The sequence below is a fragment of the Mytilus galloprovincialis genome, chromosome 3, assembly GCF_965363235.1.
Source record: "Mytilus galloprovincialis chromosome 3, xbMytGall1.hap1.1, whole genome shotgun sequence".
In the NCBI taxonomy this organism is placed as follows: Eukaryota; Metazoa; Mollusca; class Bivalvia; order Mytilida; family Mytilidae; genus Mytilus; species Mytilus galloprovincialis.
In genome coordinates this window covers 75753930-75773496 of record NC_134840.1, presented here as the reverse complement: position 1 = coordinate 75773496, position 19567 = coordinate 75753930, and the positions used below count along the sequence as shown (strand labels likewise).

Below are 19567 nucleotides of genomic sequence, written 5' to 3'. Positions count from 1 at the left end.
TCTATTATCACACCAGGGTAGTCAACATGTTAAGATTATGAAAGGTAATTAAACTAGTAAGCAAATTTCAGTCTGAAACTCATTTTGATCTAAACAATTTGAAAAGCATATGAAAATTCCAAAAAGAAAATTATTATTCATGTTCAGTCTTTTGGTCAATATTCAGATTCATTGACTGCATTATATAAAGTACTGTTGATATTTGCTCGTAGTCAACTAAGTTCTGTTCAGTAGCTTTTGTCCAAATTATGCATGCAATACTTAAGCAACTAACATTCAAATCTTCCAAAGAACTTTTACATAGCCTTTTTCATATTTCCTACATTGAATAATGTCTGGCAGGATTTATTACCTATTGTCTTTTTTGTCAGAATCTCTGGCAAAATTGTTATCTGTTATCTTATTTGTCAGAATGTCTGTTAGTATTGATACCTGTTGTATTTTTTGTCAGAGGGTTTGGCAGAATATATTATCTGTTATCTTTTTTGTCAGAATGTTTCCACAACTTAACAGAACTGATATGCGAGTTTCCAATATAAGTTGAAGGCAGTAGATTTATATTTGTACCAGGACCACAAGACCCAGGACCTATGACGATTTTACCTAGGTATGTATTTAATTTTTTACAGGTGCATGGTAGGACTAAATACCATATGACTATTTAAGATTAAGAAAAATCTGAAATATTAAACATTTGTTCACAATAAATTGAAATGTTTTGTTATTTTCAGTGAAACAAATTACCCTATTTTTTAATCAGAAAAGTTTTTCCAGTTCATTTGAGAATTGAAAAATGGTCAGGAGCCATTTGTTTAATTTTTTCTTTGGGCCCTTGGAAAGTGATTAAATTCTGTAGAATTAACTTTAAAATAATTTTTCTTATATTTAACAGACCACCTATACCTAACCCAGTTACAGAAGACATAAGGAAAAAGATCCCATCAGCACAGTTTACCAGTAATCCGTGTCGTATCCAGTACTGTACCCAGGAAATTGTAGTGTTCCGTGAAGTCATTGTTACAAAGATGTGTAGGCATTGTGTCAAATTTCCAGAAGATGGAGAAGTGCCTAGTCATGTAAATATTATTTGTGAAGTATAATTGATTTTATTAGGTCTCAAACTTTTCTGAACTGGATTGATTAAAGGATAATGATGAACATCTAGTTACAAGTACAAACACCATAGATGTGATATGAATGTACCGCATATAAATACTCTACCAGAATTCAAAATTCATGTAAATAATTGGAAAAAAATTATTGCCAAATCTTGTTGATCAAAAACCTTCAATTGAAATAAACCAACAATTTATAAACTTGGTGGATCAGATATAATTTTGAAACAAGAATTATATTTGAAAACTTTAAAGATATTTTTACTATATTTCAGTTTTGTAAGACAATTGTATCACAAGGCCATTTATGCCCATTACCGTTACATGTATGTCATGTGTATTGGGCTTATGATGCTGGTCTTCAGCTATATCCAGTACCAGATTTAGTTGTTTGTGCTGACAAGTTTGATTCATTCCACACAACATCAGTTGATTGTACAGTGATGAATCCGGTAAGTTACTATCAGATTGTTTTTATGAATTGTACTGCCAATATTACGATCAGTGACCAACAGTCTTAATTGTCCTGAGATGGATTTTGCCATTTGTTCCTGATGTTAATCGATACCTTTCCTGATGTGTTTCATTACTTATCAACTGATATATATTGTTTTTATGCCCACCTACAATAGTGCATGGGCATTATGTTTTTCTGGTCTGTGCATCTGTTCATCGTTTTGGTGATTATATTTCACCTTTATAACTTTTGAAATTTAAATCTATGGAAGATGCTATATCCATAAATATACACATGCATTACACAAATAGCAAGCCTTATTTATTAGACAGGAATGAAACTAACTGTGTATTGCTACATAAGAGAGAATTTCTTACCCAGGAGGTAAAGAGTTTCATTGGTTGCAGTCATACCTGGCTGCACCCAATCAAAAAGTGCATATAACATGATCACATGTGAATGTAGAAAATGTAGGTAAACAATTGCCACATGCTGATTGTGCAACAAGTCTCTCTAATTCCCAAATATTTAGTAACAATCTAAATGTTTGAAATCAATTTATAGAAGTTACTGTGTATGTGTTTTGCACAAATGTTGGAATGCCAACATATATTTTCGTTTCATGCTACACCAAGTCTGTAGACTCTAGATGGTACCGTCAATAATAATGTGTTTAAATGGGCGTGACTTTAACCACAGATTGATGGGGCAGCATTGTTTTCACAAATGCTGGCTTATTGATATTCATAGGAACTACTTACAATAAACAAGGATATTTTCTATAAGGTTACGTTACTGTCTGTACATTTAAGGTTGTCAACCACTTTCAGGCCCTGCTCACTACATCAGGGCCCAGTGACTGAATTAATAAGCAATATTGCTGTCCATCAGATTGTCTATTCTGAATTTCATGTTGATAGGTGAGATATATCTCTGAACAACAGTTTATTTCTATAAATATATCTATTATAAAATGCCTTTTAATTATTGCTATGCTGGAGGGATTTTGTTCATTGTTGAAGGCTGTACAGTTATCTATATTGGCTCACTTCCGCTTCATTTGGTCTCTGGTGGATAGTTGTGTCATCGGCAACCATACCACATTTTCTTGTTATTAAAGCAATAGTTTTCCTGCTATGGCGTATAGCCATCTTTGTGATTCAGATCAGAAACTCTGCCCGGAAACATAAACTATTGAGGGGTATTTTCAATGCCAGACCTTCTCTTCTCAAATAAACATAAACATGGGATGTAAATATAGTTTTATATTGTTTGAAACAATTACCTGCAAATGAGGATTTGACATTATTACAATTATAACAAAAACCATTCTTTTAATAAAACTTGACAATATTACTTCTTCTAATGACATCATGAAAGTGAACATTAGGGGGAAGAATGGCTACTTAAAACTTCGTTAACCCAGTCACAAGTCAGTATCCTGTTATTAAGTGGTAGTCGGCTAATGCTGTTTTTCGTTCATTATTTTGTACAAAAATCAGACTTAGTTTTCTTGTTTGAATTATTTTACATTTTTCAATTCGTAGCTTTTTATAGACGACTATGCGATATGTGTTTTACTCATTGTTGAAGGCCGCACATTGACTAATAGCTGTTAATTTCTGGGTCATTTTGTACCTTGTGGAGAGTTGTCTCATTGGCAATCATACCACAAATCATTCTTAAAGTAGACTTAGTTAAACAATCGAAACCAGGAAAAAGTTAAATCATAAAAATACTGAACTGACGGAAAGTCCCTAATCAAATGGCAAAACCAAAAGCACAAACAAATAAGACTGATGGATAACAACTGTCATATTTCTGAATTATGTAGAAAATGGTGAATTGAACCTGGTTTTAAAGCTAGCTAAACCTCTCCCCATTGTATGACAGTCACATCAAATTCCATTATATTGACACTGATGTTTCACAAAAACAAACAGACACAATAGGTAAAATGTCACAAGTAGGGGTACAACAGCAACACAAACTCCACTAAAACTGGGGGTGATCTCAGGTACTCCCGAAGGGTAGTCAGATCCCACTTCACATGTGGCTCCCGTAGTGTTGTTCATGTTATTACAAGGCCGGTAAGTAGTCTAATTTGGTAGATCACATTAGTTAAAAGGGAACAGACTTATATTTTCGGCATAAGGAACATATCCCATATCATTTGTGAAACGGATGTTCCATAACGGTCCATTACATTTACAAAGTGGTGATTTCAACTTCACTATTCGGAAGAACTCTTAGTTTAAATATGAAAAGGTCGCAATAAGGAAGCTAAAATCATCTCTTCTCGTAAAGTTTTGTTTTCAGCCAACACTCATTGTCAATTTCTATATTAAGTCAAATGACATGATTATCTTAAAAAATGTGTTGTCGTAACCATGGAAGAATATCTAAAAAGAACTTCTAAACTCAGGGTAAAGAAAAGTCTCTCTTTTTTCCCTGCGTTAAACCTTTTAAATCAGTAACAAAGGGTATAGTATCAAGTTGGGTAAAGCAATCAATAGGAAAAGCAGGAATTAATATAAAAGTGTATGGGATACAAGCTGCATATCAGCATACCATTAAGTGCTGCTGCACGTGTCAATCCAATAAACACTATACTGAAAACAGCTGGTTGGAACTCAGCACTTATTACAAATTTTATTTTGAAACTAATATTAATACTATTCAGAAATAAACATTAAGCAATAACATATTGGAAAACAAATAATAACATGTATTGTCAATACAAATATACACATTTAAACACTATAAAAGTATATTAAAAACCAATTGTTCAGAAAACATTTGAAGGTGTTTCCACATCAGATTTATAAATCATTGATGAGAAGCTATTTTCAGTTTACTTAGAATTACTTTAAGAGTCCAAACATAAGGTTCCTCATGCTGATTCCATTAATAAATGTTTCTTTATATTTTTTGTACTGAAATAAGGGAGATAACTGTCAAGTCCTGGGTTAAAAAATGTCACTTCCAGTCTCACATGATAGCTTTATTAACACTGATTCCAATAATATATCGTTTCTGTATTCTTTTGCATGTAACATGGACGAAATTAGTAAAAAAGATGTGGTAAGATTGACAATGAGATAACTCTGCACAAGAGACCAAAATGACTAAGAAATTAACAACTACAGGTCACCATACGGCCTTCAACAATGAGCAAAGCCCATGCTGCATAGTCAGTTATAAAAAGCCCAGAAAGACAATGTTAAACAATTTAAACGAGAAAACTAACAGCCCAATTTAGGTACAAAAAGTGAACAAAAAACAAAAATGTAACTCATGAAGAAACGACAACCACTCAATAACAGGCCCCTGACTTGGGACTGGCACATACATAGAGTTAATGTACTTTTGGTTCGTGAAATTTACTTGTGGTCTCCAAATGATATGTTTATGTATGTATATTTAAAAAACATTTAGTTTCTAGTTTTTTTCCATAAAATAAGTGCAAAAATAGCCACTTCTGGTTTTTTTAAGGTCACTCTGGGTTGATATTTTTTAAGGTCACATGTCAAACAACAGTTTTCAAAATACCCTATGTACATGGTTGGAGTAACAATCAGTTAACCTTAAATTGAATCATTTCTTGCCCAATAACTCTTATAAGATGTCATTGGATTGTTTCAGACCAAGTGCTTCATATCTTAAACACTAGTAGGCAAACATTTTGCACTTGTTCTTTTATATATAGATATCTTTAAAAGTGACAGAGGAGATCCATGAATAAGGAAAAGTCAAAATTAAGAATTTGACCATGACCTAGTTTTGGTTTACCAGTTACAAATGCATATCACTTAATTCATTATTATTGGGAAATAACTCTCATATGGAGTCTTCCATATCACTTTTGTCAAAAGAGGAGTAAAAATTATGAGGATAAAGTGAGCCTTTTGGTAAAATATTTTTTTTGCTTCTACATGTATTACAATAATAGATAAGATCTTACATAAAAGAAAACAGTGTTTTTGGGAGATAACTCTTACAATAAAAAGTCAAAACCCAATAACTGTCCGATACCATATGTAAACAATCAAAGCGACATCTTGCAAAACCATAAAACAGGGGACATATCAAATTTGGTGGTAGAAGACAAAAAATAATCAGAACAAATACAATAAGTCTTTCCACAGAATGGTGAAAGGCCTTAATTACCACAGATATCCTTGTGAATGTTCTCGAATGTAGAACTGTATTAAAGTCTCATGGAAGCAACTATGTCATCTATTGTTCAATATAATTTCCAAATAAATCCAAGCTTGTTAAAGATTGAATAGAATTTTATTGAACTATTGATGGCTAAGGGCTCAGATGCCCCCCAAGCTGTTTGACCAGTTCCCTCCATACCACTAAAATTCAGATCTATCATTCATATTTAAAGAATGACCTTAAGCAGTTATGAACTTCCGTTCTCTCTAGTGTAAATCTTTTAAGTGATCAATGGTTTAATAAAATTTTAATCTTCAACAACTTTTAATAAATTAAATTCCATGTGGTGAACCAACGCCTGTGTGAATCATTTCGTTAGAGTCCCTGAAGTGGATACCTTGGTATGCAGGGTTGTCAAATTATGCAAATAAATGCAACATTAAATAATTTATATTAACTTTTAATAAAATTTGAAATTAATTCATATACATTGACATCACAATAATGATCATGTGACTGTGTTAGTTCACTAAGTTTTATTGCAGCACTGGTGTAAACGTCCACATCCCTTTTAGCAAGTTCTTTAAAATATGATTTTGCTATATCTAGCCTACCGGTCATATGAGCTGCTATTCCAAAAATATAAATGATTGACAACATAAGAAGCTCATTGAATTTCCAGTAGGACGTGTATCAAAAGTTGCCCTTGATATCTGTTGCATAGCATCTTCACATGAAAATTGGTCATGTAGATGGTAGAAACACAAAAATTGAAGGAAATATGCATATACTAATGGATGAAAATCGCCATAACTTTTTATAACATCCTGTTGTAATTCTTTTGGAATGATTTGCGACTTACATGAAAAATGAGCATAATTTATTGTTGATGATTTTAAGATTGTTATGAGTCTTTCTTTTTTCATCAAATCAAGTGCAGCTTGTTCTTTTGGTGTCAAATATGTCCTTCTGTGAGTTGAATGATTAGAAAATATGTTAGTACATTTTTCGTCTGTGTATTTTGATAAAGCATAATTGATAACTTCTAAAGATGTAAAGTAATGTTCATGAACATAAAAGAAAGTGGACAACATGGACCATCCTGCTACTGCATCTGAATGTAAACCTATCAACAGACGACTGAGGTCATATTTGTACTTATAGTACTGTTGTTTGTTATTTTGTTGTTGTTGAGCATATGGTATTTGTGGTACATACTGATATGCTTTAGATATAATAAAGTATAGAAAATGATCACGTGACAAATCTGTTTTACAATGATGAAGCAGTCGATTCAGTAGATAAATGATACATCTTGCATTAGATCCCAGGTGCATACGCTTTAAAATTTGTAAAAAATCATATACTAATCTAGGAGTCATATTTAGTTGTTTGATTGTATATGTATTATTTGGATATCTAGTTTAATCATGTAGTGTTTCAGAAGCCGAGACGCATTGAATTCCTTGTTGAGATAATTTTTTAAGTAGGTTGATCAACTTTGCTTTTTTTTCTAACTCTGTACTTAAACGCAGTAAAAAAAAATTACAATCAGGAATGAAATAGTGTCACAATGTTGAATATTGTATACTATATAAAAGTCTGTGCAAGCATGCCATGAAACAATTTGTAATATTGTCTGGTCTCCAAACAGGAGGATCTGAATCATCAGAAACCCAAAACATCAAAGTCTTTATGTAGTATGAACACAGTAAACCTTTCAAATCTTCATCCCCTTCAATTATCTCTTTCAGGACTATTTTTAGCAAAGCATAACATAGTAACTGAGTATGATTGAAAGAAAATATAAGTTGTTTTTCTGCTACCGAAAATGATATACGCCATTCCAAATCCTCATATATTGAACCCTTACTTCCAATTGGAACAAACAAAACGCCAGACATAGTTATTTTAGAAATTATTTCAGGTGTAAGCCATGATGAACGAGGTCTACTGATCCATGGTGCTGCTTGGGAAATCCATTTATCACATTTAAAGCAAAATGCAAGATCATAATCACCATTAACATCTGATAAACATGGACCATGAACTTTAGTTAACCAAAAAAATGGAGTTATCTTTTGATGTTTTGACAGATTCTGTTTATATAGTTTATTTGACAAAAGATACTTCATTCCATGTTGCTCTACCATATTGAACAATGGACACTTTCCATGTTGGGTTAACATTTTGCTGTAAAAGTTAGTTGGTCTGTTATGTGTATACCGTTGTAGATTTAGATGTGTAAAACATGGCTGTGTTTCTGATGTGTCCATCAATAGGGCTGGATGCCTTCCTTCTACATCATCTTTTTCAGATTCATATACTTTCATGGCAGTATCAACGTTCATAATATCAATGTCACTACCTTTTAAATCCAGTCCTTCACTTCTACTGCCACTGCTTACTACGGTGTGAGTTGAAGAGTCAAAAGCTATGAAAGTTAATCTCCTACCCTTCACTACTTTCTCTGACCCAATCTTCCGACATAGATAGTCATAAAAGTGTAATGATTCTGATCTGTTTGCAGACATTATCTGTCTTCTTGATGACTATTCTGTTAATGATTTGCTGTTTTTACCAGGAGTACCTATCGTCTGAAAAATGAAATGATATCCTTCGATTATGACTTTGAATATTTTTATTTTGTTCATGAAATGTATTTAAAGAGTCAACAGTAATGTGTACCGTTAAATATCACACACACAAATTTCTATTGTATATTTTTTTCCGATTTGAAACTTTTTTCTTTTTTTTTTAAATTTATTACATTAAAGGGAAACTTCGCAAAAAAATGAAAATTTTATATTATGTTTATTTGATATAAATAATCATATATTCATTAAAATTATTGTTCAATTCTTCTAGATGAGTGATTAAAATAAAAATTAAAATCCCACTATCACTGCTCGACTTATCGCCATTTTGACGGCATCTCCGATACAAATTGTCACGTGATGAGTATATTTGAATAAAATATCTGAAAACCACAAAGCCAAAAAACAAGCATGGCATATCGTATATTCAGAATCAAAATGACTTGTCAAGCGTACGGATGTTCAATCGAAGTTCACATGGCATAAGCTTACACTTTCCAAGATCCTGTAAAAAAAAAAGAGTTGTACCAGACGTGGATGATTAACCTCAACATAACACCAACCAACTCACAACAAGTTCAAGAAAGTGTGTGCAGACCATTTTGAAGCATCTAGTTTCGATGGAAATTTGATAGTAATTATGATTTTTTTCTCATGAATGTTTTTATTGCTATTTCGTTCCAAGCCTGGTTGAAAGGAAATTGTCAGATTAATATAGTTCAGTATTTCTGCATTCATGCATTAGTAACAGATTTTTTTGTTTACAAGTAGAAGTTTAGTACACGGATAAAAAGTCACAGACAAAAAAAATGTTGAATATATATAGGAAAAACATCTTCAAATATTATATTATTTATTACATTTATTACATTTTAAGTTTATGAACATGTTTACAAGCCTTTAGAAATAAAAAGATATTTGATTTCAATCATGCAAAGGATATATATTTCTAGGGACAATGAAGCCATTTAAGGTACCTAGCCACTTTGGCATTTTGATTTTATAACAATTATTTGATGTCATTGATATTTATTTAATAAATTCTGTTTAAAACTTGGTTTAAAAATAATATTTCAAGAACAAACCAAAAAAGAATTAATTAATTTACGTTTTTTCGTTTAAAGAAAAATAAACTCGAAACTGAATTATGACGTTTTGTTCTGTGACTTTCTGTCGTAAATTCACAAGTTCAATGAAGTATATATTTTTTAGGTGCAAAAAAACCTAGTATACATAAAAAATTACTTAAAACATTTAAAGGGTCATTTGTTTAATATAATAATGGTTTAAAAATAAGACTTTATTTATTTACATGTAGTATAATTACAGATGCTGTTTACCCCCCCCCCCTCCCTTTTCCATATTGTGCCATATAAAAGGTTGAAGAGGTGATAGGTAGATGGGAGCATATGTCTTCCCCGATTCGTGTGGAAACTTAATAGATCTTACCGCCCCCTTGTTATGCTTTATAGCTGTCTACTAGGTCAACGCAGTTGCGTAGTCCTACAAGTTAAGGCTGAGCAGTTTCGGGATATAAAATGTCGACAGCTAGGCTAGCGAAGTTTGTAATGATTTATGGTCAATCGTAGTAGGAGTATTTTTTCTTTCTAAATTCATGATAACAAGATAAAAGATAGGAATACATCTAGTGGGGCGGACACTAATTTGGAAGTTGTAAAAGCATTAATATATTCTTATCTGTAGCGGCTTTAGACTTTTCGAAATGCTTGCCAAAAAAAATAATCTTTTTTATGTAATAGATTTTATTCATTTCGGGTACTTCTAATATGAAAACCGTCGATCTTTTGAATTATTGCCAGAGGTCATGTAATAGTGTCACATTCGGGTATTCTAGTGACTTCCTGCGGGCTAATAAACTGGTGACAGTACGCAATTCAGGTACATGCATCGCTTCCCAGCTGTTTGACCCAGGTGTGCACAGGTAAAAGTACCATCGAAAATGCTGTCAGGTGTATTATACATCCTGTTAACAATGTATGTCCCTAACCTGATTGAAATACACAAAGCCGTCCAAACATGAAATTAAGAGTTTAAAATTTATATCTACAGGCTGATTAATTCTGAAATGTGCAAAGACAGAAATAATAAGACCGTAAATTATTAGCTCACCTGGCCTAAAAGGCCATGTGAGCTTTTCTCATCACTTGGCGTCCGTCATCGTCGACGTCGTCGTCGTCGTCGTCTGTCGTCGTTAACAATTTTTCAAACATCTTCTCCTCTGAAACTACTGAATGGATTTGAATGAAACTTAACATGATTGTTCCTTAGTATATCCTGCACAAAATGTGAGCTTCGATTTTTGATCCGTCAAAAAACATGGCCGCCGTTATTTAAAATAGAACATAGGGGTCAAATGCAGTTTTTGGCTTATATCTCAAAAACGAAAGCATTTAGAGCAAATCTGACATGGGGTAAAAATGTTCATTAGGTCAAGATCTATCAGCCCTGAAATTTTCAGATGAATCAAACAAACCATTGTTGGGTTGCTGCCACTTAATTGGTAATTTTAAGGAAATTTTGCAGTTTTTGGTCATTATCTTGAATATTATTATAGATAAAGATAAACTGTAAACAGCAAAAAAGATCAGCAAAGTAAGATCTACAAATAAGTTAATATGACCAAAATTGTCAATTGACCCCTTAAGGGGTTATTGTCCTTTAAAGACAATTTTTTTCAATTTGTTCATCATATTTGCTAACTTTAAAAAATCTTCTCCTCTGAAACTACTGAATGGATTTGGTTAAAACTTAGCATGGTTGTTCCTTAGATTATTCTGCACAAAGTGTGTGCTTTGATTTTTGATCCGTCAAAAAACATGGCCGCCGTTACTTAAAATAGAACATAGGGGTCAAATGCAGTTTTTGGCTTATATCTCAAAAACGAAAGCATTAAAAGCAAATCTGACATGGAGTAAAAATGTTCATTAGGTCAATATCTATCAGCCCTGAAATTTTCAGATGAATCAAACATCCAATTGTTGGGTTGCTGCCACTTAATTGGTAATTTTAAGGAAATTTTGCAGTTTTTGGTCATTATCTTGAATATTATTATAGATAAAGATAAACTGTAAACAGCAAATATGATCAGCAAAGTAAGATCTACAAATAAGTCAATTTGACCAAAATTGTCAATTGACCTCTTTAGGAGTTATTGCCCTTTAAAGACTTTTTTCACAATTTGTTCATCATGTTGACTTACTTTAAAAAATCTTCTCTTATGAAACTGCTGTATCAATTTCAGCCAAACTTAGGCTAAATGAGTTTCAGAGTTTCAGAGTATCTAGTATAAATTTTATATTTCATTTCCTTGTATGTCAAGAAACATAGCTCCTATGGCTAAAATAGAACATAGGAGAAAATGATTTTTTTTTGCTTTTGAAGAAAATAGGACGATTCAAAGAACATTTAAATAAATTGAAAAGCCAAAATAATCATTGATGAGAGATTAAACCAAAAAAATTCAGGTGAGCGATTCAGGCTCTTGAGAGCCTCTTGTTAATTTTGACTTCTGTTTCAAAATTCATGTCTAGAAGATTATCTGGTACTGTACCATGTAAAATGATTTTTTTTTCAAATTTCAATTTTACTTTTCGGGGGCGGATCCAGCCATATTAAAAAAGGGGGGTTCCAAATATATGTCCCACTTCAAATGCATTGATCGGCAAAAAAAAAACGGGGGTTCCAACAACCGGAACCACTACCCCTGGATCCGCCAATGCTTTTGTACACAATAGCTTACATAATGTTTTGTCAGCTTGTTTTATTTGCTTAGCAAATGTTTAATTTACGTTATGCGGTCTAGAGTTGTGATGAATAATTTAAGAAAGAAAAAAACATACTGCATCATTTTACAACATTGTTTGGAGTAAATCCTAGAGAATTTAACCGAGAGATACGGATGACTATCTTTCATACTTTCTTGTCCTATTTCTGATATGAGCGGGCACATTTACGAAATATTTTGCCTATTAGAAAATTTGCGTTTACTTGTATGTGAAGAGACAAGCATGCGCAATTATGACACGAAGATGATACTTAGTTCGTGGCATGTCTCTAGAACGTGCGGTAATCGTTTGTCTTCCTGTACATGTACATTCAATTATTTAAAGGAGTGTCATTTTTATCAATATAAGATTTTGAGAACACTAAAACACTCCCGCGAAATCGCTGGCATTTCTAGCTTTTAAGCTGTTGTAGGATGATTTATTGTAAAAGATTTTATGTCTGGAGAAAAGGTATCAAAAGCCCTCTACATTTTTGCCAAAGTCCGTTTTTTGTTTCCTTTTCTGTTAAATTCCATTATTTTCAAGTATCTGACATTAGACCACAATTACTCTTCCCCTTTGCTACAATGCATTTCTTGGTAAAAGTCAAATTAAATTTTAAAAAATGCACCGCTTCAAACATGAAATAAATGTAACTGCTTATAGACCATTATTATTCTCATAAAATATGCTTCTAGGACAATCCATCAGTGCTTTTTCTTTTGTAGTAGCATGATACATTTCCAATATTCAGTTTCATGGTCTTGTTTGTAAAAAGGCAGAAGGTACCAAAACGGATAGTCATATTCAGTATTAAAAAACACACTGACAACGTCATAGCAAAAAATAACCAATAAACGATCGAAAGACAAACAAAGAGATAAAAAACACATCATTGAAAACTGGTTAAGGTTGCACAACAAGAACCCCAACAACATCTCGGGAGGATCTCGGGTCAAATCATATCAACGCTCCGTGGTACTGTGGTAGACCAAACCTTCATGTTAATACAACATGCAATCTATAAAATTGGACCTCAAAGTGAAATAATTCATAAATAGGTTTATTATTACACAAATTATGAAATGAATCTGAAACATTCGGTGAAAATTTGTATTGGTAAACCGTTTAAATGATTTTAGAACTATTCAGTCTGAAGTGTCACTTTCACATTCTTTGAATCATTCGTATACCCCATCCAACGATGGAAACTCTTTTCTAATTATGTTTACTACACAAGCCGGTAGGATTATTCTGTCTTTCTTGCCAAGTGGTTGGCCTTTCCTGACCCAACACACAAACTGACGATAAGCCATAAGCCTGCTTTGTCTGTTAATAAGTACGTCTGGAGCTCTCCCTCCCTTCCAGTAAGACAAAGTTGAAAATTTTCTGTTAACATTTTTGATATTTTCGTTCAAATAGCTGAAGAATTAGTACGTGGTGAGAATTAAATTATTTTGATAAGGACATTACTTCCTGAATATTTAAAAAAAAAAAGAATAAGATCGCTTTGAACGACCCACTTATATAACTGCAATTGGAAATTACTATCTATTTCAAAAATTCAAGGTCACCGATTCATATTTAGAATTTTTAATTCATTTACTCGTGTTTATAGGGACATCATTATTCATAAATTTATTCAATTAAATTAATTCAGTATTTCCTTTTTTTTAACAAAAAATATTCAGCGTCAATAATATATTTAATTAAACTGAGCTCATGGAAAATATTAAGATTCCCCCGTTTATCATTCATTCGAAATGTTGTTCACACCTAGAAAAGTGAACCGTGACGGCTTAAATTCACTGAGTAAAGATCAAAAGATACAAAATGCTAATCTTTTAATTAACTTGAATTTAACCACGCATTCAACAGGTAGTCACTATGTGTCAAAGTACAATAAACATTGTATTTGCGGGGCCGTATTTACACACTACAAATGTACTAGCAGCACATATTTACTAGCCTGACGTAAAAGGTAAAAAGTACAAACATGCATGTTTAAAACACTACCAGTTATACATACGTGTTAGTTCAAAATATCCGTCGGAAAATAAAAATCATAAAAAAATATTTTATATGATTTACTTGTATCACTATAATCATTTCAGAAAATATTAAAATATAAATCGTACATTATACTTTCAAGCTGAGCGCTGTTCCATCTTAATTATTAGTTGGTTAATAGCTACACCAAACGTCGTCTATACGCTTTAAATAGCGTTATAAGATGATTAACGATTAAGATTTAAAATGAGATTATTTCCACTCCCGGCATGCTTAAAGACTTAAACTACGTCACATAAGTCAGGAAGTTCGAAGAAATAAAATTATTAATTCTTAATTTTCTCCTTTATTGCTGTTCATATCCAGATAAAACTTGGTGAATATGTTTTTTATGGTATTATGGACATAATTAGCTGAAAAGTAAAAATTCACGAATTATCCCTTTAAATGATCTTGTGATTGCAGCTTTTAAGAATGGAAACACCTTGAGTCGAGTCCAAAATAAACTTTAGGAATAATATTGGTCCCATGTCATGAACAATTCAGCATACTTATGATCAATCTTAGTCGAATATTGTTGTGTGCAACCTACTAATGATACCATCCTTTCCCGTATAAGGTTGTGTGAATCATAGGTTGATGCTAAAAAAAAAGTTTTATTAAAATATGTACATTCATAACTCCCCTCACCCTGCAATAGTCTAAAACAGTTAACTTCCCTTCTTTTTACAGTAACATTCCCAATTCTAAACATTAAGACTGAAAGAACTGTCCAACTTTGCTTCATAAAATATATGGCCAATGCAGGTGAAAATATCCTGTTTTATGATTTGATGAATTATACTTAAAAAAAAAAAAACTCTCTTTTTCAAGCATAAGACCTCTATTAATGTATTGTATGATATGATACATTGTCAAGGATAGTCAAGGTCTTTAACCCCCCCCCCCTCCATTGCCGTCATTTAGAGAACATGTTTTTCTATAGACAATCTGCAATCTTATGGGAATGAACTGTGTCCCTCAACTTGTTACAATATTATAATGAGTCCAACTTTATTAAGAAGCTTTAAAGAAAAATTAAATTAAATTAAAAACCAATTGTTCCACTAGTAAGGATCTTTTTATGTGAAAATATTAAAACTCGGTTTTGAATGTCAATTTTGGGGTCAAATGACAGCTTATTGAAAGCTGATTCCAAAAATATATGGTTTCTATACAAAAAGATATAAATAAGGGAGATCATTTTTTACTTCTGGTTTAAAATATGTTATTTCCGGTATGTTTTGATAGTTTACTTGACACTTATTCCAAAAATAGATGGTTCTATATACTTTTACATTAAATTAGTACAAAAAATGGCTACTTCCGGTTTACAAAAGGTCACTTCCGGTTGTCTTTTTCAAGGTCACATTGCTTGCAACCTTTTGCAAAAAGTCCCATGGCTTTTTCATGTATATACAGAAGAGGAAAGAACAAAGGTCAAAATCTAGAACGTTAAATTTACCTATGACCTTGAGCTCAATTTCAAGGTCATCAACCAAGGACCTCAAATCAAAAGACTCTAGGCCTCTACTTTATATTGTTAATGAGATATATTACCATACAACTAATATTAGATACAAAAGGGGGGAAAACTCCCATTAAATGTTACGTATCCTTTTGAGTAAAATTTACGTGTTACGACATGTCGCTACTAACAATTGTCTGCAAATATTTTGTCGATATCTTGTATGATTTCTGAAAATAAGAGATAACAAGCTAAAATCAAAATTTGAACATGACCTTGACCTTTGACCTCATTTCATTTTTTTGGACCAAGGACCTCAAATCAAAAGACCCTAGGCCTCTATCACTTATGGTTTTCCAGTTACAAATTTATTTCACTTATTTCAATACAAAAGGGGAAATAAGGGGATACGTAAAGCTTCGGTCGTAAAACCTAACATCCTGAGGATATAATGAGCAATTTGGAAAAATAAATTTGTCGCTTTCTTTTAAGGTTGCGGAGGAGATCTAATAAGTGTTTGGGGAGATAACTCTTACAAAGAAAAGTGTTCGGTTAAACAGGGTCAGTTTCAAAAGCGTATAGACTGTATGATATCATATACAAAAAACTAAGCGACATCTTTTGAAACATTTTTACACCGCAAGAAAAAAATTAGGCGGAAGAAAAAAAATAAATTAAAAAATAATAATCAGAAGAAGAAATTCAATAGGTCTTTCCACACGGAAAGGTGGAAAGACCTAATAAATAGGCTGGCTTAATTCCCCTTATTTTTTTTCACCATAAAGAAGATTTTCTTTTCCTGCAAAGTTCATAATTTAATAAATTTTATTATATCCTTTCTTTTAGCATATATTGAGTGAAAGCCAAATTTTATCCATGTCTGTCTGAACCTCAGTACGTCTTTAGATACTGACAAGATATCTAAATCTTCCAATGTTTATCACTACCTTCGAGATACATAATATTTAGTGCATTGATCATACCATTCTAAACATTCTACCAATAAACATTTCCAGAAACTAATTGATGTAATATATGCTCAGATATTCAAGGAACAAAATCATGTAAAACTTGTCAAGCAAATTACATAACTTTTGCAAGGTGCAGGAAATTAATATCTGTTCTAAAAATATCAATGATATCATTGTTAAAGTCACTTTTAATTAGAAAAAAATGGAGTCCACTCAGTGTTGTAGTTGAATTAACTACAAGCAATGTTCTTTGATTTTACTTTCCACTCATAGATTATAAGCAATCTTGACCCTTCAGTGCTTTCAAACACTGATTTTTTTGCCCTATTTATTGGCATTATGTTTTCTGGTCTGTGCGTCCTTTCGTCTGTTAGTTTGTTCATCCGTCAGGCAGTTTGTCCGGCAATTTGTTCGTTCGTCTGTCTGTCCCGCTTCAGATTCAAGTTTTTTGTTGAGGTAGTTTTTGATGAAGTTGAAGTCCAACCAACTTGACACTTAGTATCCATGTTCCTTATGATATGATCTTTCTAATTATAATGCCAAAATAGAGTTCTGACCCCCTGTTTCATGGTCTATTGAACACAAAAAATGATAGTGCGATTAGGGCATCAGTGAACTATGGACACATTCTTGTAAATGTTTGCTCCACATAGTTTGTATGTGGCACAAAAGAAGAACATGCACAGGTAAAAACACACAAAAAGCAAAGGAACAGTGCTTAATGGCTGTTCTTCATATCAAGGTTGCAGTGAGGCCTTCAACATAAAGCAGGTTTAAGATTCCCCCCTAACACTGGCTTGAGCCGAATTCTTTGCATAATTAGTTCAGATAGACTGTAGAATGTAACACCACCAAATGGGCCTGGTACAAAAAGAACATACTCGAAAGTAGTACATATTAAAAAAAATATAGTTCTTACGAAAGGTGTAAAAAGTTAAATCACAAAAATACTGAACTCAGAGGAAAATCAAATCGGAAAGTCCCTAATCACATGGCAAAATCAAATGACAAAACACATCAAAAACGAATGGACAAGAACTGTCATATTCCTGACTTGGTACAGACATTTTCAAATGTAGAAAATGGTGGATTAAACCTGGTTTTATAGCGCTAAACCTATCACTTTGTATGACAGTTTCATCAAATTCCGTTATATTTACAATGATGCGTGAACTAAACAGACATAATAAATAAAATAGTCAAAATATGGGTACAGCAGTCATCATAGTGTTAAAATTTTGAAAGAAAAAATTTCGCGTGTCTGACATTAGAAAATTTATACGTTCAATATTTTTGTCCTTCAATGGTTATACAAACAACTCTAAAATTTCACATGGGCAATGTAAGCATACAGGGTAAAAAAATCAAATTATATAAGAATTAATTTTTATGAAGAATATATTTAGGTTTCAGATAAAAAGTTGAGGAATTGGTCATCTTTGTTAAATTGCAGTAAATTGCAATGTCTTTTTCTTTTTAGGGATCTTTTCCAAGAACAGAATTTAGTTTTAAAGTTTACTTACCAGCTACAAAACAGATAGAAGATAGCAAGATTGGAGACTGACATGTGTATCATAAACAATTGATTATATTTTGATGGGCTCAAATTTTATTATGGAAACAAATATTACTGACCATCATCTTGTGTTAAGTTATCATGCCATATTTATTCTATTTTAGTTTTAAATATCCCGTGCAATAATTTTTTGCTCACCTTTCTTAAAAAGTCAAATGGGCCTTTACTATTGATTGGAGTGATCTTACAGTAAGTTTTTTTGAAACACTGTAAAACTCAAAAAATATGATAGGCTTATGTTTGACAATATCTGAGATTTCAATATAATATTTTATTCAGGGAACAAAAATTTAATATTACTACATGGAAAATAGTTATCTGGTGAAGGTGGTAATTAGTGAATTAAGTGGTACACGAGGTAACAGTAGTATCAGCCTATAGTTCTTCCATTTCGATTAACAACTCGAGATAAAAAAAAAACCTCAGAGAAATGTATGAGCTCCAAAAGGAGTGAGTGAGACCAGGTGCATGAACAGAGTAATCATCTCTTGCTAAAAAATGTACTGAACATCAAGGAAAATTCAAAACGGAAAGTCCCTTATTAAATGGCGAAACCAGAAGCTCAAACACATCAAACAAAGGAATGACAACTTTCATATATTCCTGCCTTTATACAGGCATGTTCTTATGTAGAAAATGGTGGATTACACCTCTCATTTGTATGCCTGTCGCTATTCCACACTATGGAATATGACACAAAAGTTATTGAAGGATCAGAAAACCAGTCATTAGAAATATCACTTTGACATCAAAATCACATTGAATTTGACGTTTGACCAAAAAGTGGCCGCAATATATAGCATTTGGCCAAAAAAAGTTATCTGTCATGGCTTTACCCGAAAAGCAAACAGATATTTCAACACATTCCCATATTTCTAAAATGCAGTTCTTAGCAAAATATGGTTTTTTTTTGGTAAATTCTTTGATCAAATAGTAATTATTGAGATTATTTGGGTGGTCTTGAAGTTCTGAAGCCTTAAAGGGCACTAGCTGCCAAATTCATGTTCACCGATTTGACTCAAATTCTCATATTTTATTTATAACAATGTAAAACATTTTTCCAAACTATCAGAAGTATAAAAGACTCAATTTACAGGACATGGTCTCAATAAGATGTAGCTTCGTTTCGTGTGAATTTTTGCCAAAACGCCATCTAATTAACTATCGAGTTGACCTTCAATGACCATATAAGCGATGTAAACATAAACATAGATATAAAAAGATTAAACAACTGATGCATTGGGATTTTTATAGGTCTGTTAAATTTTGTATTATAGATTAAAAATTTATGTTTATCGTCGTTTTTACCTCAAAAAGAACGATTTTTGTGGATCCAATCATTTAATCAGATTATTTACCCTTGTTTCACTTTCAGTGTGTTCTTT

General features: G+C 32.3%; 1 protein-coding gene across 1 annotated transcript; it reads left to right on the top strand.

Moving 5' to 3' along the window:
* The first annotated feature begins 516 nt into the window (after positions 1-516).
* On the top strand, positions 517-18244 carry LOC143068957 (DNA polymerase epsilon subunit 2-like). The gene is made up of 4 exons (XM_076243365.1): positions 517-607; positions 893-1076; positions 1391-1567; positions 18087-18244. Exons 1-4 carry the CDS (start codon positions 591-593, stop codon positions 18168-18170), a joined length of 462 nt encoding a protein of 153 aa, XP_076099480.1. The 5' UTR covers positions 517-590; the 3' UTR covers positions 18171-18244.
* The last annotated feature ends 1323 nt before the right edge of the window (positions 18245-19567 follow it).